The sequence below is a fragment of the Selaginella moellendorffii genome, unplaced genomic scaffold (assembly GCF_000143415.4).
Source record: "Selaginella moellendorffii unplaced genomic scaffold, v1.0 SELMOscaffold_1, whole genome shotgun sequence".
In the NCBI taxonomy this organism is placed as follows: domain Eukaryota; kingdom Viridiplantae; phylum Streptophyta; class Lycopodiopsida; order Selaginellales; family Selaginellaceae; genus Selaginella; species Selaginella moellendorffii.
Genome location: NW_003314262.1, coordinates 3,383,762 through 3,407,742, shown reverse-complemented (window position 1 = coordinate 3,407,742; position 23,981 = coordinate 3,383,762). Strand labels below are relative to the sequence as shown.

General features: G+C 44.0%; 7 protein-coding genes and 1 pseudogene across 11 annotated transcripts; 4 read left to right on the top strand and 4 right to left on the bottom strand.

The window, feature by feature from the left end:
• Positions 1–246: 246 nt before the first annotated feature.
• LOC9630509 (putative lipid-transfer protein DIR1) lies at positions 247–558 on the top strand. Its single transcript, XM_002962022.1, has one exon. It carries the CDS (start codon positions 247–249, stop codon positions 556–558), a length of 312 nt encoding a protein of 103 aa, XP_002962068.1.
• LOC112349301 (uncharacterized protein SYNPCC7002_A1628-like) lies at positions 480–2,572 on the bottom strand. 5 transcript variants are annotated; one of them, XM_024683533.1, is made up of 11 exons: positions 2,428–2,572; positions 2,134–2,285; positions 1,959–2,072; positions 1,791–1,895; positions 1,604–1,710; positions 1,425–1,531; positions 1,145–1,357; positions 1,044–1,096; positions 880–983; positions 657–801; positions 480–592 (listed from the first exon to the last, which is right to left on the bottom strand). In XM_024683533.1, exons 1-10 carry the CDS (start codon positions 2,515–2,517, stop codon positions 725–727), a joined length of 1,122 nt encoding a protein of 373 aa, XP_024539301.1. In that variant the 5' UTR covers positions 2,518–2,572; the 3' UTR covers positions 480–592; positions 657–724. The 5 variants fall into 5 exon arrangements, with proteins under 5 accessions (XP_024539301.1, XP_024539322.1, XP_024539324.1 ...); XM_024683554.1 differs by having other exon boundaries at positions 880–929; XM_024683556.1 differs by having other exon boundaries at positions 2,130–2,285; positions 2,428–2,535.
• A 633-nt stretch (positions 2,573–3,205) lies between these two features.
• On the top strand, positions 3,206–4,543 carry LOC9657885 (pentatricopeptide repeat-containing protein At3g46790, chloroplastic). The gene has a single exon (XM_024680561.1). The coding sequence runs from the start codon at positions 3,206–3,208 to the stop codon at positions 4,541–4,543; it is 1,338 nt and encodes a 445-aa protein (XP_024536329.1).
• Positions 4,544–4,687: 144 nt separating this feature from the next.
• LOC9630508 lies at positions 4,688–6,591 on the bottom strand. Its single transcript, XM_002961532.2, has 4 exons — positions 6,084–6,591; positions 5,558–5,728; positions 5,060–5,500; positions 4,688–4,997 (listed from the first exon to the last, which is right to left on the bottom strand). The coding sequence occupies exons 1-4, from the start codon at positions 6,489–6,491 to the stop codon at positions 4,743–4,745; spliced, it is 1,275 nt and encodes a 424-aa protein (XP_002961578.1). The 5' UTR covers positions 6,492–6,591; the 3' UTR covers positions 4,688–4,742.
• Positions 6,592–6,728: 137 nt separating this feature from the next.
• On the top strand, positions 6,729–8,002 carry LOC9657884 (pectinesterase inhibitor 10). Its single transcript, XM_002962020.2, has 3 exons — positions 6,729–7,432; positions 7,483–7,645; positions 7,704–8,002. Exons 1-3 carry the CDS (start codon positions 6,917–6,919, stop codon positions 7,901–7,903), a joined length of 879 nt encoding a protein of 292 aa, XP_002962066.1. The 5' UTR covers positions 6,729–6,916; the 3' UTR covers positions 7,904–8,002.
• On the bottom strand, positions 7,956–11,062 carry LOC9657883 (annotated as a pseudogene).
• A 3,256-nt stretch (positions 11,063–14,318) lies between these two features.
• Positions 14,319–16,489, bottom strand: LOC9630507. The gene is made up of 3 exons (XM_024687389.1): positions 15,197–16,489; positions 14,521–15,133; positions 14,319–14,467 (listed from the first exon to the last, which is right to left on the bottom strand). The coding sequence occupies exons 1-3, from the start codon at positions 16,472–16,474 to the stop codon at positions 14,454–14,456; spliced, it is 1,905 nt and encodes a 634-aa protein (XP_024543157.1). The 5' UTR covers positions 16,475–16,489; the 3' UTR covers positions 14,319–14,453.
• A 670-nt stretch (positions 16,490–17,159) lies between these two features.
• LOC9630506 (acid phosphatase 1) lies at positions 17,160–18,039 on the top strand. Its single transcript, XM_024687398.1, has 3 exons — positions 17,160–17,419; positions 17,572–17,784; positions 17,841–18,039. Exons 1-3 carry the CDS (start codon positions 17,178–17,180, stop codon positions 17,989–17,991), a joined length of 606 nt encoding a protein of 201 aa, XP_024543166.1. The 5' UTR covers positions 17,160–17,177; the 3' UTR covers positions 17,992–18,039.
• The last annotated feature ends 5,942 nt before the right edge of the window (positions 18,040–23,981 follow it).

The following is a 23,981-nucleotide window of genomic DNA, read 5'->3' as shown; positions in this document are numbered from 1 at the left end:
AGAGGGAGAGAATCCCATTGCGTGCAAATACCTTCCATTCGTCAAGAGGGGGAAGCTTACACCCATGATTCCTGGCGAGAATGCGTTACAAACTCCCGAGTCCACACCTTGTAGATCAAACCAAGCTTGCATTTCACGGGCTATATAAATTCGTACCTTGCTTCTCAGCTCCTCACAAAGCTTAAAGGAGCTCATACTTTCTTCACAGCTTTAGTTCTCGCGAGATTTTCTTCTTCTTTTGTATCCATGGCTCTCGCAAAGCTTGCGCTCGTGGTCTTGTTCCTGGCGGCGACAGTGGCGATTGTATCAGCGGCAGAATGCAAGAACAACATAGCGGACCTGTTACCGTGCCAGGCAGCGGCTCAGAGCGAAACGTCCACGCCCTCCACCGAGTGCTGCACCGCCGTTGGCAAGTTTAAGGATGATCCGGCTTGCCTGTGCAGCACCATCGCCGCGGCACAGGCCGCTGGATTCACCATCGATGCTCCAGTCGCGGCAACCATTCCCAAGCGCTGCAAGCTCGATGGATACCCGACGAGCTGCTCCAAATCCAAGTAGAAGTTCCAACGTTTTCTCCATCATGCTCGGCTTCCTGTCAAGTAAGTGTTAGTTGATGGTGCTTGCCGCGCGAATGTAATAAAACTTGTTCTCATCACCTTGAAAAATAAAAGTGTGGTTTTGTTTCTTTTCTTTTTGCTTACTTTGTGAGCGATTCTTCTGTGTTCTAGTCTGTGGCTAGTGTCCCGATGCCGTATCTGAGAGCAGCGGAGCGATACACATCGGCATGAGCTTGGACGGATACTGTCACAGAGACTTAGCGTATTTAGCGAGTTTTCAGCTAGAAGTGAAGTAGGTGAAAAACGCAAAGTTGTTTTTTACCAGTGTGTGGCCGTGAATAGCCACCGCCCATTGTGATCACAAGTGGAACGCTACATTGCATACAAGAACTATAGACCAAATTGTTTCTCTGGAGCAAACCTTGCCTGGAAGCGAATGGAATGTTGTCAAGCTACGCTCGGTGGGAAGATAGACAAAACAATTACCTGGACAAATTGAGACGACCAAAACTATCCTCTCGCAATGCATCAACACCGGCCTGGAAAAAACTGAAAGTTTAAAAAGCTTGAAAAGGATTATAGATTACCTGGAAGAAAACGAGCCCGGGGCTGTGAATTTGGAAGAGCTTGTCAAGCCAGTCTTTGAGAATTGAGACGTATTCCTCGTCACCGGTTTTGTCTGGTAAATCCACATCGTAGTCAGACTTCATCCTGGTTCGCCATGGATAGTTATTTGCTCCTTGAATACTGAAAGTAATCACTCTTTTATCGTTCTCAAATATTTGAGCAGTACCATTTCCCTGTGAGAGCCAGAACGTAAAATCGAATGTTGGATATAAATAAAGGAAGATAAATAAAAAAGCACACCTGATGGACATCGAGATCTATGACCAGAACTGGAGAAGCTAAATTACAACGAGATGGATAAGCTTCCAGAGCAGCTACTGCAGCGACAGAAATGTCGTTGAAAACACCTGCATTGGATCGATCAAATCCCGTTAGAAAAAAGAACAAAAAAGAAGAAGAAGAAAACAGAAAAAACTTACAAAATCCCTCGCCGTGCTCAGGAAATGCGTGATGAGTTCCACCAGCAATGTTTGCAGCTGCTCTCCGCAATCCGAGCATGACAGCGTGCATTGCTGCTAGCGTTCCCCTGAAAGACATGATTTTTTCTTTCTATAACTCTCATAGTTATCCCACAAAAAATGAGGATACAAGAAGAAAAAACTTTACCCGGACGAGCAGCGAGAACGAGCAACAAGTTCTCGACTCCATGGAAAGCCTAGTTCTCTCTGTTCACGCTCGTTCAAATCACCGCTAAACACTCGTTGCACATAGCTGGAAGAAACAATTCCAAAGAAGAAAATCAAACAAAGATTCAAAGCTAAAGTCCGTCCATACCTTTCACTGTGAACAAGACAGAGCTCGTTCTCAGTTGCCAATGGAGCTGGAAAAGTAGTGAGCAAATTCCGCAGTAGCAAATCTTCTTCTAAGATCATCCTTGTCGCTCTATACCTGAAAGAGCACCAAAGATAATTGGTTCTAGCTTTGTTTTGCCCGAAGAACACTCACTCACTTGTCCATGGGAAACCTGTGTCCTTTCGGCAGAGGCACGACGTGATGATCCGCATAGAAAGCAATCAAAGTCGGACCTTTCCCAGCAGCAATAGCAGCTTGCAAGGTCGTTTGATTTTGCTCTGGAATCGAGCAAAGAGCCTTGCATCCATGCTTAAGAACAAAAAGAAAGAATTTCAGCAAAATGTAGCTAGAAATATCTAAGAAAAAAAGAAGAATCCCAAGCTAGAAATTCGTAATCATGAAAAAACGAAGAATTCCAGGAGAATGTAGATCGAAATCTCGAATTCCATACCTTAGCTCCAATGCATCCAGCAAATGCCGCAGCGGAAAGAGACGCAAGCGCTGGACGGAGAAACTGCGTCATAGATAGAATGGACACCATAAACCCTAATTAGGGTTCTTCGCTATGGCGATGGCGGTCACCTAGAATTTGAAATGGAGAGCTCTCGATGAGGCTCCTGGCCCGGGCGGCCTTCTCCACATCCTCCACTCTCGCAGATCCCCAGAAACCCCACAGCTACCTCGCATCCCTCATCCGGCAATGCGGCGCCACAGGCGACCTGAAAGAGGGGCGGCGGCTCCACGAATCCATCGCCAGCAACGGCAATCTCGACCGGTTCCTCGCGAATCACCTCATCCAGATGTATGGCAGCTGCGGCAGTGTCGGCGAGGCGCGATCCACCTTCGATCGGATGCGCTGGAGGAACGTTTTCTCCTGGACTGTGATGCTCGCTGTGTATGCCCGCAATGGGCATTTGCTGGAGGCGCTGGATCTCTTCCGCCGGATGGATCTCGAGGGCGTGAAGCCGGACGATGTAACCTTCCTCGCCATCCTGGGCGCGTGCTCCTCCGCCAGAGATCTCGCCACTGGGAGCGATCTCCACGCCCGGATCGTGGCGAGTGGAATCGCGATCGATGTCGTTGTTGGCAGCGCGCTCGTCCACTTCTATTGCAAATGCGAGCTCCTGGATCGCGCCTGGGCGATCTTCCGCGAGATCCCCGACCCCAATGTTCTCACATGGACGTCGATCATCGCGGCGCACGCCGAGATGGGATTGCATCGCGAGGGGATGGATCTCTTCCGGAGGATGCAGCTCTCCGGCGTTAGCGCGGACAGGCTCGTGATCGCCAGCGTGCTCGAGTCCCTGGCCGCGCTAGGGCTCGCGGATCCATCCATCCGGAGCGCCGCGGCGCCGATTCGCGAGTGGATCTTTCTCTCCGGGCTGGAGCGCGATCCCTACCTGCGAACTGGACTGATCGCCATGTATGGGAAGTGGGGGCTCCTCCACGAATCCATGGCGATCTTCTTCCGCGAGAGCTCGCTGGATTCCAATGTGGTGGCCTGGACAGCGATGGTTTCTTCGTGCTCCCAGCACGGCCGCGTCGATCTGGCCGTGGCGCTCTTCCACCGGATGAATCTCGAGGGCGTGCGGCAGGACCGCGTCTCGATGATGACGATCATGGACGCGCTCGCCAGCGATCCCTCGCATTGCCCGCGCAACCTCGCGGCGATCGACGAGGCGATCGCGTCTTGCGGCCTGGAATCCAGCACCGCGATTGGGAACTCGCTCATCAATCTCCACGCCAAGAGCGGCCGGATCGAGCGAGCGCTGGAGATCTTCCACGGGATGATCCACAGGGACGTGATCTCCTGGGGCAGCATCATCACAGCGCTTGCCCAGAGCGGCAATGGCGCTGGCGTTCTAGCGATGCTCCGCGAGATGGATTTCGAGGGCATCAAGCCCGACGCCGTGGTGTTCGTCAGCGCGATCGATGCTTGCAAATCCAGCTCGCGCCTCGCCGACGGCCGGATCCTCCACGCCAGGGCGATCGCCAGCGGCGTCCACGATCGCATCCAGGTCGCGAATTCCCTGCTCGACATGTACAGCAAGTGTGGGCGCCTGGACCTCGCCATGGCCGTGTTCTTGGCCCTCCCCCAGCGCGACACCATCGCCTGGAACTCGATCGTCATCTCCTTCGCGCAGCACGGCGATTGGATCCGCGCGAGGGAGCTCTTCCAGGCAATGCATCTCGAGGGAATGGAGCCCAGCCGCGTGACGATCGTGAGCATCCTCTCGGCGTGCCGCCACGCCGGGCTCTTGGAGGAGGCGCGGCGCTACTTCGTGTGCATGGCGGACGACCACGGCATCGATCCAGCGCTGCTCCACTACGGATCCATGATCGATCTCTTCGGCCGCGCGGGGTGGCTGGATCACGCCGAGGAGCTGGTGCGCGAGATGCCCATCCAGCCCGCGATCACGAGCGTGACGGCGCTGCTGGGATCTTGCCGGATCCACGGGGATGCGCGGCGGGCGTCCGGGGCAGCGGAGCAAGCGATCGATCTAAACCCAGAGAGCGCCGCTGGGGGATTAGCGCTGCTATCCAATACATTCGCAGGGAATGCGTAGAACCCTAAAAGCATATTCCTTTTTTATACCTTTTTATAGAATCTAGTTTGGAGATAAAAGGCATACTCATTGTTTAGTTCAAGGGATAAAGGCAAGCATATCCGAGGGAGCGCTTGGAGATATATTGCTTGCCTTTATGCCAACTTTAAGAATCTTTTCGAATCTTTTCTATTAGACCTTTTTAAAAGTAGAAAAGAATCTAGTTTGGGTTTGATTGATCTTGCTGCTGAAGCGCGTCTTCGAGCAGATCTTCGCCAAACTCGAGAGCTGCGCATCGAAACATCTGGCTGTCCACCAGCTTATCTTCGTTGGCCACTCCCCACACTGCGTGCTCGAACACTTCCACCTCGATCGTCGCCACGAATGACTCTCGGCACGCGGGCTTCCACTCGAGCTTTCCAATCGGAGCAAGGATTTGCTCCGAGAACGACACCGGCGAAGCATAGCACAGAATCTAATCGCCAAGCCAAGAACAAAGAAGAGTTAGGAACGAGAAGAGAGAACCGAAAACCATACCTTGATAGTGTGTGAAGGACCAACTCCGGTTAATGCGAACTTCGCTTCCAGGGGAGAGAGCTGCACGTCCTTGAAAATGGTTCCAAGGTTGTTGGTGCGCAGATCCAATTTGCAGTTGGCCGATCGGTATCCGAGTGAGAAGACGTAAGGGGTCTCCAGGAGTTTACCGAGCTTGAACCGAGCTCCCGAGCAGACAATCTGGGAAGAATTATCCCGCGACATCCCCTGGAGCCAAACATGGCCGGCAGGGAAAGTTTCTCCCCAGTTCTTCTCCTGGTGCGCAAACCCGTCACCGTGAACCACCATGTTCTTGTCGCTGCTGAAAAATGTGTACTTTGCTCGGGAGCCCAGGCTGTGCACGTACCAATGGCACGGGAACAGTGGAACTTTCCCTGCCCAGCCTTCGGGGCCCTTTTTACTATTGCCAGAATCCCATGGAACCTGGAAAAAACACCGGGATATGAGATTTTGTTTTGGTTCTGGAATGAAGAACATTACCGTGCCACTCGTCTCAACTCTGAGGTCGTAACCATTTAGCCGGACCTCCACCTCGGACTCATTCGGCTTCATCACGATTTTTCCAATGCCTGCAGCCTCCCACTGAAATCCCTTGGGCTCGTCGTCATTGTCAGCTCCAGACAAATCTCCTATCGTGCTAAACTTCGCGTCCTGCAAGAAGAAAACAGCCGGGGAAACTAAGAAACTTTCAATGAAGAAATGCAGGCCAAAAACACAAAAAAAACACCAGGGAGGATTGCAAAACAAGGATGCCGCAGTAAAAAGAAGGGAAAATAGGGACGACATGGAGACTAGAAAGCTAGTAAACTATGACCGATGAAAAAAAGCAAAAGAACAGTGGAGTGGACGAGATGGAGACTAGAAAGCTAGTAAACTATGATAAAACTCACACCCGAGAAACTCGTAGACTTAAAACAAAACGAATGCTAGCAATCTAGGAGTGCGTGAACTATAAAAAAAATAGAACAAGAAAAAAAAAACCGTACCTTGAAAGGGATAAACTCACCTTTGTTTTCACGGCCACAGCGTGTGTGCTACGCGATGAATCACTGAAGAGCAAAGTAACCTGGCTCTCCTGCGTCGCGTAATTCGTCGCCATGATCACACCAGCGCTGAATTGCCTCGGCTCATCCACAAGCCGTGTGTACCATCCCTCGAAGGAAGGATAGGGGCGAATCCTCTCCGGAAGAAGCCGGCTAAAGCTGGGTTTGTGAGGATCCCACGGATGCTGCCCCGAGAACTCCGCCTCCTCCACGGATTCCAGCACCGACGAGGAGCTCTCCTCCTCGCCCTTGGCCATTCTTACCGCGATTCCCCGATCAATGCCGCGGCGCCGCCGCGGCGCCGCGCTCAATCCTCCCGGGAAGGGCCACTGGCCGCATGCATTGCATGCCGCTACCGCCGCCGCTGCCATTCCAGTTGCATGCTACTGCCGCCAGCGCCGATCGAGAAGCCTTACATAGCGCCAGCTCCGCGGCGGGATCGATCAACACGAGCCCTGACAGCGACGCGCTAGTCATTCTCTCACCCAATAATCTAGCGCTAGGGTTTATGCCAAAATCCATGCTTATACTAGCTTAGCTTACACTAACAGGATCTAATTAGCTTAATAAGCGTGTCTAACCACGACTCGAACCGTTACTCCACGGTGGTTTCTTCTTTCTTGTCTCTCTCCTCTCATTTTCCTCGTGGTTTTCTTCTCTAGGACTAGGGTTCTGATTTCTTCGTGCGATTCTAGCAGAGAAGCGATGGTCCAGTGACGAGGAACTACTCTCGGGTTAGTTTTCTTTTGGTTCTTCTCCTTTCGGTTCTTTGGGTTGGAAGAATCGCTTCCAAGGAATGCGGTCGAGCTCTGTGATGCTCCTCCTGCTCGGCTTTCTCGTGCTTGTTTCTACCCAAGAACTTGGGAAGAACGAGCTCGAGGAAGCCATCGTTCTTTACTCCGGCTCCAGCGATGATCCAGTCGAGCGTTTGAGTTTTTCCAGCTTTGCCTCCTTTCCAACACTGCCCCCGTTTCCTCCATCTCCGCCGCCGCCGCCACCTCCTCCTATAGCACCTGACGATCACCACCATAGCCGTCCAGCTCCAGCGCCAGCTCCGGCTCCCAGCGATGGCGATGACGATGACGATGACCAAGGCTCAAGTGGAACGCCGCCACCGCCGCCACCACCGCCTCCACCACCATCTCCTCCGCCTCCTCCACACCATCTTCCAAAGGCCCTTCTCGCCGGCCTGAACGTCACCAACGGTGGAAAGCTCTCGCCAGACTTTAGCCCCCGGACTTACAACTATTCCTCCTCCGTGAGCTCGGGCGTACGAAAGATCAGGATCGTTGCCACTGTCTCGCAGGAAGAGGTAGTGTTCTTTGTGAAACTTCGCTCTGATTTGTTGCTTTGCTGCTCCAGGAGCGCGACGAGTACACGGTGACTGTCAACTCCATTCCTCTCAAGAGTGGCGTTCCAAGCCCGCAGCTCCAAGTTGGCAAGGCTGGCGAAGATACTCTCTTTGAGATCGCGGTCACGGCTCTGGAACACGAGCCTTCGACGTACTACTTGCTCGTCCATCGCGGTGAGTTTTAGAGCCCCTGGAGTACGAGACGTTGATGTTTGTTCTCTCTTTGCCACAGGAAAGAGCAAATGGGATCGTTTTGGAGCAAAGTTCTTACTGGCCTTGGCGATCGTGCTGGTGGTCGCGGTGGTCTTGTTCCTGTGCTATGGCTGCTATGTCTGCATCCAGAGTGGAAGAATGCCGTCAATATGGCCTTTCAGGAGCCGAGACGCTGATGAGTACTCGCTTTTACCGGGGCCGAGTAGCGGTCGCCCATAGCGAATTCTCCTTAACTTCTAGACTGAGTGTCCTTTTTTGCTCAAGCAGTAAGTTAGAGACGATCGAACGTTACTGAATATAAAGCTACCTTTTGACTTACGCACAGAGTTTCAAGACACTCGTGAACTATTATGATTCTTGAGCCTTGATATGAAAAAGAATCCCCCCGTCGCTAACTTGCTGGCCGGCAGTGATGTTCACTTGATTGATAACACCAGAAATATGTGCTTTTACAGTGTGCTGCAAAAAGGTGTGTAAGAGGAAAGCAACAAATACGAACAAATATAAGGTTTTTACCTCCATCTTCATAGCTTCTAAAACCAGGAGAGGATCTCCAGCTTTCACATTTGAGCCCAGCTCTGCAAGAACTTTCACAGCCAGTCCGGCCATGGGAGAAGCGACGGCTCCCGGTGTTAGCTTGCTACTACCGCCAGAACTTGTTAATCGTTGAGATGTTTCACCATGGCTTTCTGTATCATAGGCCTCCCGCAACGCTGTTGTAAAGTGATGGTGCTCGCCGTCCTTCCACACGTGAATATGATAAGCCGATTTCTGTTGTCCAGAAAATGCCAATTAGATCTAAATTGAAAGGAGAGAAAACTGCATACCTGCAGATAATAACCATAGTTTATAGTGGAGGAAATGCCATTGATGTCGACGGTTATGTCACAGCCAGAACTAGCAACTCTTTTAGCTGTAAGTTTGACACAAGATGAATCTTCCGCAAACTGCACAATATGACTCGACTTGGGGAATAGGCAAAAGGGAAAACAATGCGTCTACCTTTACTAAGAACTCGTTGTCACTTGAATAAGTGACATCTAAGCTCATCGGTTTGCATGAGAGACTCTCGGACTCAGGCATCCAGTCTAACGAGATCTTCCTGGTATAAGGATTGTTGACTCGAAAACCAGAAGTTGTATGCCATGGGCCTCCAGTTCTCGATTCTGCACTGGAAATCATAAATGCTGGCTATCTCAAAACTGCGAGTCGATCTTACCTGGTCGTCGAAAACTCTCCCTTACACATACGCCCACGGCCGCTAAAGCAGCGAAAGATTTTACATCTCGCTTGGCTCTTTCGGAAAAATCTAGTAGCTCGTTCTTGTGGTGTTCAATGAAGTGTGTTTCCACGTCCCCAGCCCTGAAAGCCGGATGTTTTGCAAGCTTTTTTAAAAAGTGGATGTTAGTTGGAAGTCCAGCAACCTGGCGAATGCAATGTTAGTACTGAACAATAATTATAAAAAATAAGAGCAAACCAGCTTGCCTGAAAATTCGAGAGGCAATTATGAAGCTTCGCCAACGCCATATCGCGATCACTACCCCATACGACCAGCTTGGCTATCATAGGATCGTAGTGGACGCTTACAGCATCACTTTGCTCTACACCCGTCTCAATTCTCACTGCATTGACAAGATAAACTGCTTAGGATTCTCCAAGTTTGACACGAGTTACCAGTGGATGAAGCGGGAGGTGGATTATAATGGTAAAGAACTCCAGCAGCAGGTAGAAAACCTCTTGGAACGTTTTCAGCATAGACCCGAGCCTCAAACGCATGACCTGCTTAGCTGCGATAATCTTCGGGAATAAGCGGTATACTCTTTTGCTCAAGTGGAAGGCTTTCGCCATTTGCGACACGAATTTGCCATTCCACCAAGTCTTGACGCGTCACCATTTCGGTGACAGGGTGCTCAACCTGACCAGCAGTTTAATTCAGCATATACAGAAACTAGTGGAAGTCCGTCCTTACTTGCAAACGTGTGTTCATCTCCATAAAGAAAAAATCTCCTGTTGCAGTGTCGACAATAAACTCGACAGGTAATTCACAGCCTTCGATAGAAAAGAAATTTTGATTTGACAGCAGCAAATCACAAAAGAGGATACCTTAGCCGCATTGACTGCTGCTTGGCCTATTGAGTTGCGAAAGTCGTCTGACATGAGCGGCTGGAATATAAAAAAAAAACATGGTGAAACAGCAAACAGCCTGAAATATTGTCCTACCGCTGGTGCTTCCTCTATAATTTTCTGGTGGCGCCTCTGAACGCTACAGTCCCGTTCAAACAAATGAACAACGTTTCCAAAGCGGTCGCCAAAGATCTGTCAGCAAGTCTGTGATAAATTTCCAGATTGCAGAAAATCTCCCACCTGGACTTCTATGTGTCGAGGCTGTGCGATATACTTCTCAATCAAGACCCTGGTGTCGCCAAACGCAGCAGCAGACTCACGTAGAGCGCTTCTCAAACTGTCCAGAAACTCGTCTCTGCTGTGGACAATCCTCATGCCCTGAACCAAAACTTTACAAGAGAAATCAGTAGTGTCGCCAACATGAAACAAAATACCAAAAAGAAAGCAAAAAACCAACCTTTCCTCCGCCACCAAGAACAGGCTTGATCAGAACGGGATAGCCAATCCGATCAGCCTCAGATTGCAGCAGCTCGTGGCTCTGATCATCCCCGTGGTATCCAGGAACAACAGGAACATTAGCACCGCTCATAAGCTTTTTGGAGGCACTAAGGAGTTCCAAGATAGTTCTTATGGCTGGTTCTTTGCAGAAAAATGGAGATGGCGTACCTTTTGTCTCCCATCAAGCTAATCGCAGCTGCCGAAGGGCCAATGAATGTGATCCCAGACTCGTGGCAAGCCTGCGCAAACTTCGAATTTTCTGATAGAAATCCATACCCGGGATGGATTGCCTGAGAAGGATATGTATGAGTCGAGAAGAAAAGAAAGAATCCAATGGAAGCTTACATCGGCTCCAGTGCGACGAGCAGCGTCGAGGATGGAAGTAGTGGACAAGTAACTGAGCTGAGCAGAGGCGGGGCCGATAAACACTGCTTCATCGGCTCGACGGACGTGTAGAGAGTTTCGATCGGCATCACTGTAAACCGCCACCGTTTTTAATCCCAAGCTACGCGCGGTCTTGATGATCCGGCACGCAATCTCGCCCCTGTTCGCGATCAGGATCTTCTCGATCGGCCGCTGGGCTGGAGATTTCTCCACGGGAGGCACTTGAGAGAAGGGATTGGCGAGCGAGCTCGAAGATCGCTTGCTCCTCCTCGCAATGGATGCGGAATTTCCCATGGACGATCGGCAGCGCTAAAGGCGAGCTCGAGAATGCGTGTCACCTGATCGAATCGAGGCGCCAGGACCGCCGCTGGAGAAAACCCTAGCCTTGAAACACCTTGTCGTGCTTATCCCGTGAAATAGTCTAATCACTTGAGAAGGAGTCCTCTGGAGGGATGAGTGGAGGCTCCACGAATCCATTGCAAGGAGTGACAATATCGACAGCTCTCATGCTAGTTGGTATTGCGATAGAGAAAATTCACCTTCGACTCAATGGGGAGATATTTCTTCTTGGACAGTGATGTGCACTGCATATGCCCTGAAATGGCATTTGCTGGAAGTACTGGATCATGGCACTAACACTGATTTCTATATAACATGGCAGGGTATCCCTGTGAATCTGAATCCGTCCTTGCTTTCTGACTTAAGCAAGATAGCAAATGTTGATTAAGTTAGAATGGGGATTATGCAAGCTATGTGCGATTAAATGGGGGATTCTGGGAAAAAAATTATGGCCTGGGAACTTGGTCTCTCTGAGAAACTGCAGCAATGCAAGTTCCTGGCTCGTGATTCGCAAGAGCAAAGCTCTGGGCGGAGTCCAATCCAAACACCAAGCTTGCACTCACCACCGAGTTGAACGATCCATCTGATCCTTGCGAGTGGAGGCTCCGATTTTGCTCTTGGGTCCCTGGAGGTGAAAGGTGGCGGCGTCCAGTGATCGGTGAAGCGGCTGCGCTAGTGGAAGGTGTACTCAAGCGGATGAATCTCGCGGACTCGCATGCTTGCCGGACTATTGCTTCGTGGAGCGCTACTCGTCGAGTGGGAAGGCTTTCAGCTCGCGGACATGATTCTGCGGGTGACCACGACGAGAAGTTGCTGGTCCGAGATCGAAGAAGTTGTGATCGAAGAGATGGATGATTTTCATGACAAGCGGGAGCTGCCGCTCCCCGAGCAGTACAAGCTCGTTACGTTGTTCCCGAGTCAATGCTTGAGGGATTCACGTACCAGTTCTTTGAGGAAGACAATGGAGCTGTGTCTGAGCGACGAGTTGCAGGGATGGATACATGATGACGGTTCCATCGTAGTTCGTCTTGAGTTTCAGCATGAATGAGTGAAAATCCAGATGTAAACTATGAACTTTACCTTGCAAATCATGAAGTTTGTTCTTCTCGTACAAGAATCCAACAATGGGATAGAAGTAATGAAGAATCCAACAATGAAAAAGAAGTTTCAGCATGTCCCACAGGTATGCTTCAGAGCTGTAGCAAAAATGATAGAAGTAATCAAGAATCCAACAATGAGAAGGAAGTTTCAGCATGTCCCACAGGAACTTTGTAATATTCTCGTCCTGCCAAGCACAAGAATCCAACAATGAGAAGGAAGTAATTAAACCAACCATAAGAAGTAGCATAACTTTCCGCCTTTAATACTCAGTTTAATTTAGAGAAGATCTATGAGTCAAAAAATCTTGACGTAAACAAAGGTAGATTCGTTTTTCTTAATGGAGGGAGCTTAAACCCTAGTTCCTTGCGAGCGACGGCGATGATGCTCCGCCCCGCTCGGGCACCGAAATCTCTCCCTCTCCGCCGCACACCGATCCGGAGACGATGTGGTGTCGATGATGATCCAGAAGCACCAGGCAGATCACGATCTCAGCCCTAGCGCCAACCAGGATTGCGAATCTCCGCCCAGGATCGCTCGCCAGAGGCTGTGTTCTCCATGGAGTGCTCATTGCGGATACGCTCAAGCTCGAGGTACTCACTACGCTCAGGGATTCCAGCGGCGACGAGGTTCTTCTAGCGATCAAGCACGCAGTGGGCAGCGACGCCACATCCGAGCAAGTCCGAGCGAAATATTCGAGAGGAGCTCGAGTGGCCGTCAAGGAGCCGATGTCCAGAAGCAAGAGGGTTCTTCCTTCACCTCGCTGGACAACCGTGGACGTGATCTCCTACCTCAGCGACGAGCAGCTGGAGCGATTCAGAGGTATGGCCTCCGCGGCGCTGCGATTGGAAGGCAACAGGCTCTTCCAAGATGGCAGCCTTGAGGCTGCCGCCCAAGCCTTGAGCATGGGGAAATGCGAGCTCCAGGAGGAGGAGCGAGATCGAGTACTTGCACTGTCGAACAAGGCCGAGTGCTTCCTCAAGCTGGGACGATTTGAGCAGTGTGTGGATGCCGCAAGTGCTGCTCTCTCCGTGGATCCCCGCCATCTCAAGAGTATGTACCGGAAAGCTTTGGCGCTGCTCCGCTTCATCAACCACTGCTGTGTTGGGAACGTTTCCCAGAGGGTGTTTGGCACCACGGCGTGCTACTTTGCCACCCGAGACATCACTCGGGTTCTGCTACATCATCGGCGGCCATCCTTACAGGCGGACGAGGCTCTCCTTCGAGTGTGCTTGCAAGAAGTGCGAGCTGTAGCGGCGGCTGGACGAGGATCTCGCGCAGGTGACGGGCTTCTACAGGGACTTGGCCGAGGCAAACTTTGAGTTTTGTCAAGGGAGGGATCAGTCCGGCCTGGATGGTGGTGAAGCTGGAGCAAGTGTTGGCGACAAAGCTCCAGGATGAGGAGGAGAGGCAGTGCGTGAGAGCGATCCACTGGTCGCTCTACCAGCAGGTGGAGGTTGGAAACGTGGTGGCGCTGCCGGAGGGGATTATGTTCCAGCGGGAGAGGTGATTATGGAGGCGATGCACAAGCTCACGGCTGGCAACGATGGCAACGAGAGTTACCTGGAGACGATGGCAGACTACGCACGGGGACAAGGAAGCGGCAAAGAGGGTGATGGAGATGGAGTGGGAGGTGAGGTTTGGGAAGCAGGAGGACGCTTGCGTTGCCAAGGCCATCTACGAGAGAGGTATGGACTCGTTGCTCAAGTCGTGGGCCTCTGAGTGAGCTTGTTTTTCTGGAGTGTTTTCGTCCTATTTCTTCTTCTTTTTCTACTACTACTCACTACTTCTCTTTCTTCTCTTCTGCTGTCTCCTACTACTTCCTTAACCACTCGGCCAAAGCGACACTTTCATGAAACCGCTCTTTTCACAAAGCAATCCACGAAAGAAGGGATTGGTGAGCGAGCGAGCAATCTAGTCAAGTATGCTTGAATTATACTGATTTCTAGAATTATATTTCATCAAACTAATCTAACAGCATTCAAATTAGACACTTCGAAGAAATACGCCCATAATACAACAAGAAAAAAGCTTGTGTTATAACAAAAGAATGAAGAGAAAATAGAAAATTAATTTTTGAAGCAATCTATTTCATATAGTCAATTATACCTTACGAATGTATGCTCACATTATTTCCGCACTATATAATTTAACCTTTGTGAGCTGTCCCCTTCATACTCATGTTATGGTATTTGGCAATATCGCATAATAAAACCCTAATTTGTCATACTTATTTCTTACATAAAAGAAGTTAAAGAAATGCACGGAAAAGCAGGCTGGCCCCGGACAGCTAGACTAGAAAATCAAAGCGGAAACACGAAGCGAGCTATGCATTTTTGCCTGTCAGAAAAATTAACATATGTTAGCTCAAAACAAAAGTGATGAAGATTTACCTGGAGAATCCCCCTGTTGCTGAACATTTTTCTCATCATGTTGCTGACGTATTTTATCTAATTTGAAGTAGATGAGGATGGCTAGTGCAACCACTGCTAATCCAATAAACACAGTGAACACTTGGAAGACTATCCAGTTTGGAGTAACTTCAACTGTGGATGTCGTTGTAACTAGGAATGCTGTGTCATTATTGAGCTGGAGAATTGTCTCAGCAGTGGCAAGGGAAGGTTCCTTCTGGAGGTCATTTATGCTGAAGTAGAGACCTGGCAAGCTTCCTGCCACTGAACCAGCAATGAACACTGTCCGCCCCAAAGTTCTGATTAGTGGACGGTAGCCTGGCTTACCGGCCAACTTAAGTTGATCGAGTTGGCGAAACAATGAATCTTCCCACTCTAAGAGTGTCCTGCTTAAGGAGCCAGCACAAATTCCCAGGAATGCAATGACAAATGTCATAAAAGACGCATAAACTTGTGTTCGACGAGAAGATCCATCTTTCCAATACCGCTCTCCAAAACGATGAACGTTGCTCACTTTCAACAAGTCATTGAGAACTTCTTGGACTTCGTTGTTGTCCTTTGGAGACAATTTTCTGAAACACGGTGGTGAATCCACCTTAACCAAGAAAATAAAACATCAGCCTTCAGAAGAAAAAAAAAGTCATAGTATCGAACTCACCTTGAATTCTTCGTTCCCACAGGTGATGTCCCTTCCTTGTGTCTTCTTCAGAAAATCTTTGATGACAGTGCCGCCCACCTTGTCGGCTTGCGTACCAATATTCTTGCCGCCGATGAACGAAACTTGGCAACCCGTCACGTTTTTTGTACAAGAATTATTTAGAATTGTGCGTGTTGGCTTTTGGTCTCCTTCTAACGTTGTCTCAATGCATGTTGTCACCTGCTCCATCCCACTCAGCACACCTTCTGTGAGGTTGACAATGGGAAGAGAGTCATTAAATTGAATTTTGAATGTCACCGGGAAGTTAAATTTGATGCTGGAAGATCCAAGAAAGATGGCATTTTTATCTGTAATAGTATTCCAGTCCCAAAATGATCGAGATTTCTCACACTGAGGAGTGTTGAAGGAGAAGGAAACATCTTGGACTTGCGTCAAGTTGTATCCAATTATGCAAACTTGGCCACGGCAGGCGCACTGTAAGAATGGATAAGACAAGTAAGAAATAACATCCGGCATGTAGTTGATGGGAACAGATAAGTTGCATTCTCTAATATCATTGCTGTAGTAAGACCATGTCGAGTCGTTATAGGGAATTTTCTCCTGGCTAATCCCCGTGGATATGTTGGACCTCGCACTGCTAGCAAAGTTGCTGAAATAAAATCCAGACTCGGTGAAAACTGGATGCGTGATGTTGGAAGATGGCATTGCGAAAGGTACTTTACTGAGAAGTAAGCCAAGATCCGGCTTACCGCTGGTTTTGTCCACTGGGACTATAGGTGCAGTGACCTTGCAGCGTTCGACAGCAGACAGTCCTCTCCCATCATCGATGCACAGGCGTAAGTTTATCCCCCAGTGAATCGCCATTTTCCAGATCGGACTAGTACGCTGAATGACTCCTCCATACAAGTGTGGATCGGGCGAGTTAAAAAGATCAGCTTCTACAGTTTTGTTGTTGCTTCTCCAAACCCGCCATGCACTGAGCGTTTGATAAGCAGCAGCAACCTCCGCCGTGCTAACACCGGTAAAATAGAGTGTTGATGCAATGGAGGTGCTTGTGGCCCATTTGTAGAAGGGGTCGTTTGTTGTCGCAAACACGTTGGTTTCCCAACAAGTTGTACCTGTCTGTTTGATGAGATCAGAATAGAACTCACCTTCTGGCTTCTTTTTGTCCACACATAACGAGAAGACTAGCAGCACACCTGTTGCAACTACAATGGCAAATATGAATACTGCAATGGCAACAATGCTCGATGTCTCCCATGGCTTCTTTTCCGCCATAAGTTCTCTAAACGAAAAAACAAAAAATGAAAACTGTATCCTTCAAGGCTGTTAACAAGTCGAACACATTGGCAAATTAAAGGAACATGGTAGTGGAGAATGTATTCAGTGCAACATGTCCTTCATCCTTACAATCGTAGCAGCAATAATGCAAATAATTCTTTCCACGGCCAGTGCCAGTAATTTGAAAAAACAGTAATGCCTATGTGATTTGGAAGGACAACTTTTCCTCGATATTGGATTTGTCGCTCTAATGCATTTTTCCTATATTTTCCGGTACCTCCCAGAGGTGTCTCATTTGTCCATGGCTTCGTCCCCCATAAGTTCGCTCAAATAAAACATGGGCTCAGAATCGGGACTTGATTTCTTGTTAATACGGTAAGTGAAAAGTGAACTTGAAAGTGATGGCTCACATGAATTTATTCATTATCAAGCATTTCTGACTTCCACTCAACGATACTGCCACGTCGGCCCTTTATCAGCCCTAAGGATTTTAGAGCTTATTCCTGGAACTCATACCATCCCTGCCGAACTTTAATAAAAAATTTTCCGTAGTCTCAGAGATGGAACCTTTCGTACTCGGCTTTACCAGTGTGAGCTAGCACGCACTCCTGTCTAGACTATATAAAACTGGGAACACTCTCCAATGCACACCATGGCATCGTCCGCATGTATTCTGGTTGCCTGTCTTGTTGTTGTCCATATGACGGTTTGCTCTCATGCGGTAACTTGTTCCAATTGCAAGGTGGACCTCCAAGAGAAGCCTGATTGGATGACCGTGAATCAATTCTGCGGCATTTTCCAGCGCAATGCAGAAGCTGCCAACCTTGCCAAGGGCTGGACTGTCCCCAAAGATTGCATCGACTACATTGGAGACTACATGACAAAGGGGTTGTATGGGGGTGATGTGTGGGGAGCAACTCTCCAATCTACTAAGTTTGCAAGGTTATTTCCCACTAACCCTGGCACTTGGATCTTCCAAGTCGACCAGACACTATTGTCCAATGTCCCTTACTATGCCACTCGCCAGTTCGAGTAAAGTCCATCCGTTTATCATGAGATTATGACTGACATTTCGTTGTTTTACTTTGATACAGGGCCCTCCCGCGTAACAGTACCGACTTTGACCTTTGGGTGCAACAAGGCAAGGCTGTAGCAATCAAGTCTTCTTTGGATTTCTACAACGAGCTGTTGTGTGCAAACTGGAGAATCGTGCTCATCTCCGATAGATCCGAGAAGCGACGTGAAGCAACGGAAAGGAACCTGCGTGCTGCAGGCTACAGTGGCTGGACAAAATTAATCCTGGACTAGTAAGTAGTTCTTTGTGATAATATCAAGGTTTTACTAATCAATGGCGCTTTTCCAGTCAGTTCAATACAAATGAGCTGCACATACAACAAGATGCCACTGCAGTGACAGGAGCATCAGGGGAGAAAACAATCTCAATTGAAAATTTCCCGGACAAAGTTGACCAAGAAAAGTTTATGTTCTTTAAGCTGCCTAACCCCATGTACTAGTGTGTGCGTGCAATTCGTAATAAATTGCTGCGCGTTGCATTGCAGCAACGGTTGGTTTGTTTTTGTTTTTAAATATTTTTTATTATGATACATAATTGTTATGATCTGTCCAATGCAGGTGCTATTCCTACTTTTGTATATATTATATCTTTTATCCATATATGATCTATTAATTTATTATTACGTGTATTGTGTTTTATTATTTGTATGTATCCTTCTTTCTCCATTATTGTTTGAAGTGGTTTTACTTCTTCTATTTGGTAGTCAATATTAAAATCTCCTGTAATTATTACTGGTTTTTTATTATCTACTTTCTGTATATATTTTTGTAATTGTTTTATGAATATATATATATATATATATATATATTTGTTCCAGGTTTTTTATGTAAATTTATTATCTGTAATTGTTTTTTATTTTTTTCTAGTGATACATATGACATTGCCATTGTTTATGTTTTTAAATGTTGTACTATTTCTGATTTATAGTCATTTGTATGCAATATTGCTATATGTGGGGGTTGTTCATGAATATGTAATTTATATTTATTAAAATATAAATCCTCATGTTTTTGTGTTCCTACTTCTTGCATACATATTATATCTGATGTTAATAATTGTGAATCACTCTTTATATCTTCTTGATGTGCAGTAATATATCTTGTATTTAGAACTTGTATAATTGTTTGGTTAGCTATTTTTTCTTCTTGTAAATCTATTAAATCAATTTGCTATGGTGCTTCTGTTGTCATTCTTATTATTTCTTTAGCTGCATCTTTATTGATTTTAATATGTTTATGTTCAATTGGTCTATATAAATGTATCCCTTTTAGTGTTCGTGCTCTTGATAATGCGGTGTATGCTTGTCCTAGATATTTTGTTTTATATGGGTCATACCCTAATTGCATAACTGTTGACCCTTGTGCTCTATGTATTGTTCTTCATGCACATGGTTGTACTGGAAATTGGATTCTACTTATAACATAGTTTTTATTTTTAGTAATATTTATTATTCTTGTTATTTTTTTTATTGGTGTCCAGTTTTTTTCATTATTTTGCTTTATTGTTATGTTTTCTTTAGCTCTTGTTTTTTCACCTGTTTTTATATTTGAAAATTCTATCCACATTATTTGTTCTTTTTCAATCTGGGTTACATCTTGTAATACTCCATCTACTCTATTTACTAATCCATCTTCTGTTGCTATATTTTGTGTTATTTCAATTGCCATTTTCTTTTAAAAATGTAATATTTTATATAGTCCTTGTATTTTTCTGGTGTCATCTGGCAGCGTGAAATGTGTAGGACAGGAATTTCCATGTTTGTCTTGTGCTTCTATAATTATATCTTTACCTTGTATGTGTTGTATTATTTTTTCATTATATTCTCTTACTTGTTCATTAGTTGCAAATATAGAATAGTATTCTGTGTTATATGTATCTGTGGTGACTTGTTTATTTAAATATTCTAGCTCTTTATCTATTTTTTCTCCTATTTTTTATTTTATTTAAAGTTTTTTTAAAATATTATATCATCTTTTTGCCTCATTATTTCAGTAAGTTCATAGATTTTAAAATTATTTTCCGTGGGTGGTGTATGGAGACATAATTTTCAGGTCTATATATTTTTGTTGAATAAATTGGTGCTTCAAATGTAGGATTTAATTGATAGAAATCACCTGTAAATATACAATCCATCCCACCAAAGCCTATTCCATATGTTGTTTTGAAGCTTTCACATCTTCTATTTATATCTTGTAGCATTTCTATACTTACCATTGATATTTCATCTATTACTAAACATTTTATTGTTGAAAACTTTCTTTTGTATTTATCTAATGTGTCATTTGTTAATATTGTTTGACATTGTTTTGGTGCTTCTGGTCGAAATGCAAAAGTTGAATGTATTGTTGAACCATTTATATTATAAGCTGCTTTTCCTATAGATGCTATTATTAATATTTTTTATCCTGGTTCATTATTTATATCTTGGTTTGTTTTATAATATCGTTTGAGTGTTTCTATAAGTGTATTTAAAAGCATTGACTTTCCAGTTATAGCTTCTTCTGTTAAAAATAAACACAATTGTTTGTTAGGTTGTTTTATTTTTTTCAATATGAAGAAATCATGTATTATTTTTTTCTTTTTATTTAGAGTTCTTAATAATTGGTGATATTTACTAGTTTCCATAAGGTATTTATCTTGTACTATAATTGTTGAATTTGTTAATATTTTATCTTTTATATTTAAATTTAAGTTTTTTTTATTTTTCATTTTGAATAAATCTGTCTCTATATCAAATTCATTTGTTTACTTTTTTTAATATTGTCAATCCCATTCATCATATATCTAGAATTGTAAAGTTCATTGATACTAAACTACAAGAATAACGAACAAAACATTTAGAAACGAAACAAGACCTTGCAAAAATGCAAGAAGATGATAAAAACATAGCAGTACCTGGACTAATTGAAAAATACATGCGAAGACTAGAAGAATTAGAAGATTTAACATTAGCAATAACAACTGAATATATAATTGAAAAAGAAGTAACAACACGAAAACTTAAAAAAAAAACAATATAATTAGATATATAAACTTTAGTAAAGAAAAAGATAAAAAAAAGTGGGCTTTTGAAAGATTAATCTTATATAAAAAATTTTGAACAGAAGAAGATCTTAAAGAAATGTACACAACATATATGAATGCATATGAAGAAAATATGGAACAAATAGATGAAAAATAACATAAATACATATATAAAAAAGTAACAAATGAGAGTGAATTTGATTGGGAGAATCCAGAACAAGAAGCAAATAAAATATTAAAAGAACAAGCACAGTATATACAAGAAATAAACACAAAGCTTGTTGAATTGGCATTTCCCTACAACGTATGAAAGTATTTCCTAATAACCGAACTCTATTATATGCATCTATTCCTTCTTGGCATTTTTTAAATACAGTTGATAATCTCTTTGTTATTTCTATTTCAATGTATGATAAACAATATGATGCTGATGCATATCAATCAAGAATAATATCTACATTTGATTGCTATAAATTTGATAATTTGTTATTAAAAGTATTTGTGTTTATGTCTTTTGGTTTTCGTTTATAATTGTTTTTTGCATTTGTTAATGTAATCTTATTGTAGCTTTATATTGCTCATATGTTATTCCTATTATTTTTAAATATTCATCAAGCTCTAAATTTTTTAGATCTATAGTTTTATCTTCTAGTATTGTTTTTATTTTTTTGTAAATCATTGCATAAGAATCCTTTTCATGTTTTGTAATGTCTTTTATAGGCTTTAAGATTTTTGTTTGTGGTATTGGAGGAATTAGGTAAATAAATCTACAATTTATATTTTTATATTTTTTACATGTTTTTCTATGTTTATGAGTTTGAACATCTTTTATATTATCTGGTAGTTTCTCTGAATCAATACATATATTCTGATTAGCTTATTCTTTTGTTTGTTCTAATGTTTGTGGTGGATTTTCTAACCATATTAGTGCATGTTCATGTAGTGTACCATGTTGTTAAAATTGTATTACAAATACATAGTCTTTTACTTTCCTGCCAAATATGTGATAATTGGACATTAATAATTTTCTAAATACTGATGTTTTATGTGCATAATATCGTATTGTGTTGATTGGATCAACTTTTAGTATTTTATATATTTTCTCTTTTTCATTTAATTTTTCTATCTCTTCTTTTTATTATATATCTGTTTTCAAATGTTTTAAAGCATTTAATAATGGTTCCCAATGTCTTTCTGAACAGCTAAGAGTTAAGAATGGTGTTGGTGGTCCTAATTGTCTTATCATGGCAAATGCATATTTTTTTAGTGCTTCTAAATTATCTGGTGATGTTCTTAGATTTTTAAAATCTCTAAAACTAATGTTTAACTTTAATATTTTATCCATATTTCCATTTTCAAGCACATCTTTTGATGTGATTTTTTTCTTCCTTCATAAGTAGATTTTTTTAATCTAAAACCTGCATTTTGATTGACAAATTTGATTTAAGTTTTTACAGCTGCTGTAAATATATGTTCAATATGTCATGCAAATTTTCTATCCTCATTCATTAATTCCCATTGGATTATTTCTTAGTATATAAATTTACATTTTATGTCTAATGGTCTTGGTTTTCCACCAAATAATTTTGGATATGCCATTTCTTCAATATTTTCATCTACAAATAATCCTAATGGGTGTTGTCCTTGACCAGGTGCTATAACTAAAACTTTATTTGTAAAATTATCTATTTGATTTGCATCTAAGAAGCTAATTACTATAGTATCTGTTGGTAATATCTCATTATCAGGGTTGTTTATAAAATTTACACTATTATCATCTTCATTTAATTCTTGTTGAAATTTGTTTTCTAATATTATTTGTGTGTTATTATCTATATTGTCTAAATTTTGTGCTTGTTGAAACCAATTTTCATCTATATTAATTTTTTTTTCTTATATAGTTCTGTTTCTTGAAATGTTTTTATAAACCTTGTAAGTGAGAAACATTTACCAACCATAAATTTATTATATAATCATGCACACATGGATGAATTGCCATATATAGTTAAAGTTTGCAAGCCATGCATATCTGTACAATCCATTATATAAGTTAAGTATTTTGCACTTTGTAGAGTGTTCTTTGCAAGATGAACTTTATAAGTTCCATACCTAGGCAAAAAGCAAATCAAAACTACAGAAAGAAAACGATTTCAACATATGTAGATAAAATCTTCAGCTCAAGAATTTTGGTTGAATTTGCTTTTTCAAAGATAAGTGATGCAATAGTGGCTTTTAGGATGGTCAACTTTTTCCTCCTTGCTTGTGAAACTACAAAACCAAGAAATACTAAGGAATAAAGAGAAAAACCAAACCTTCATAAGAATTTGTTTCTATAGACAAATCCTTAGCAGATGATGACTAAACAATATCCATAGCACAATCCAAATCTGACATATCTATGTGATTGATTAAACAAAATTACCTCTAGCTAATTTATACTAATAAAAGGATCCAAAAATAAACTAGACTTCAGTTTGAAGAATCGAAAACAAAAAAGAATAAAACTTTGAGCTAAAAATTAAAATCCATCAACTTGCCCAACATAGGATTATGGCAGACAATAAACCAATTCCACATGTGACAAACCTTCTAAACCTTTTCAACCTTTTCATGCACTGACTCTCCTCATTTGTAAACATCCTTGCCAGATACTTCTCATCATCGTCCAAGCTGAAGCTAGAAGCAGCCTGACTCTTACTACAATCTCCCTCCATCCGTCGCTTTAGAAAAGAGGAATGAATAGGAATAGAAAGATTGTCCTCCACTGATCTTTGTTTTCTACCCACTGCCCACTCAGATAATAGGGAGCCATACAGAGGAAGATCTAAGCTCCATCCATAGTTGCATTCCAGGTTGATTGATTGATTCTGGGCAATAAATCAGTACTGCCATGGTGGGTTTCTAATCTTGGATCATGGCTCTCAGCTCAAACCTCCAAGGAGAGCCAATTCTCAATCAACTCACTAGTCCAAATATGATTTTCTTGATGCTTCCCAGGGACAAGAGCAATCCATTGGAGCCAGTGGACAATGCAGTGGCCAGGAATGACGATAGCATCATGATTGATCTCGAGGGGGCACTACTCAAATCCCTAAGCTGGTTTCAATGCTTCGTGCTTGTCACAATTGAGGCTGGGAGGCCTCTATGAGTGCTCCTCTTTTTCATTCTTCCCTTCACGTGGATCACTAGCTGCTTTGTCTATCCAGTTTTGGCTTCAGATTCTTTGCTTCATGGCAGAGCCTTGATTGAGGGCCTTGGCAGTGGAACTTTGAGAGCTCCCTTGCAATTGCCATTCTGGACATAGAGCTCAACCAATGCACTATATATTACATAGTTTCTTTGGCTCAAGCTCCAAAAACCATATATGCTCATGATGATATAAAGTGGTTAGAAAAGTTTATAAAT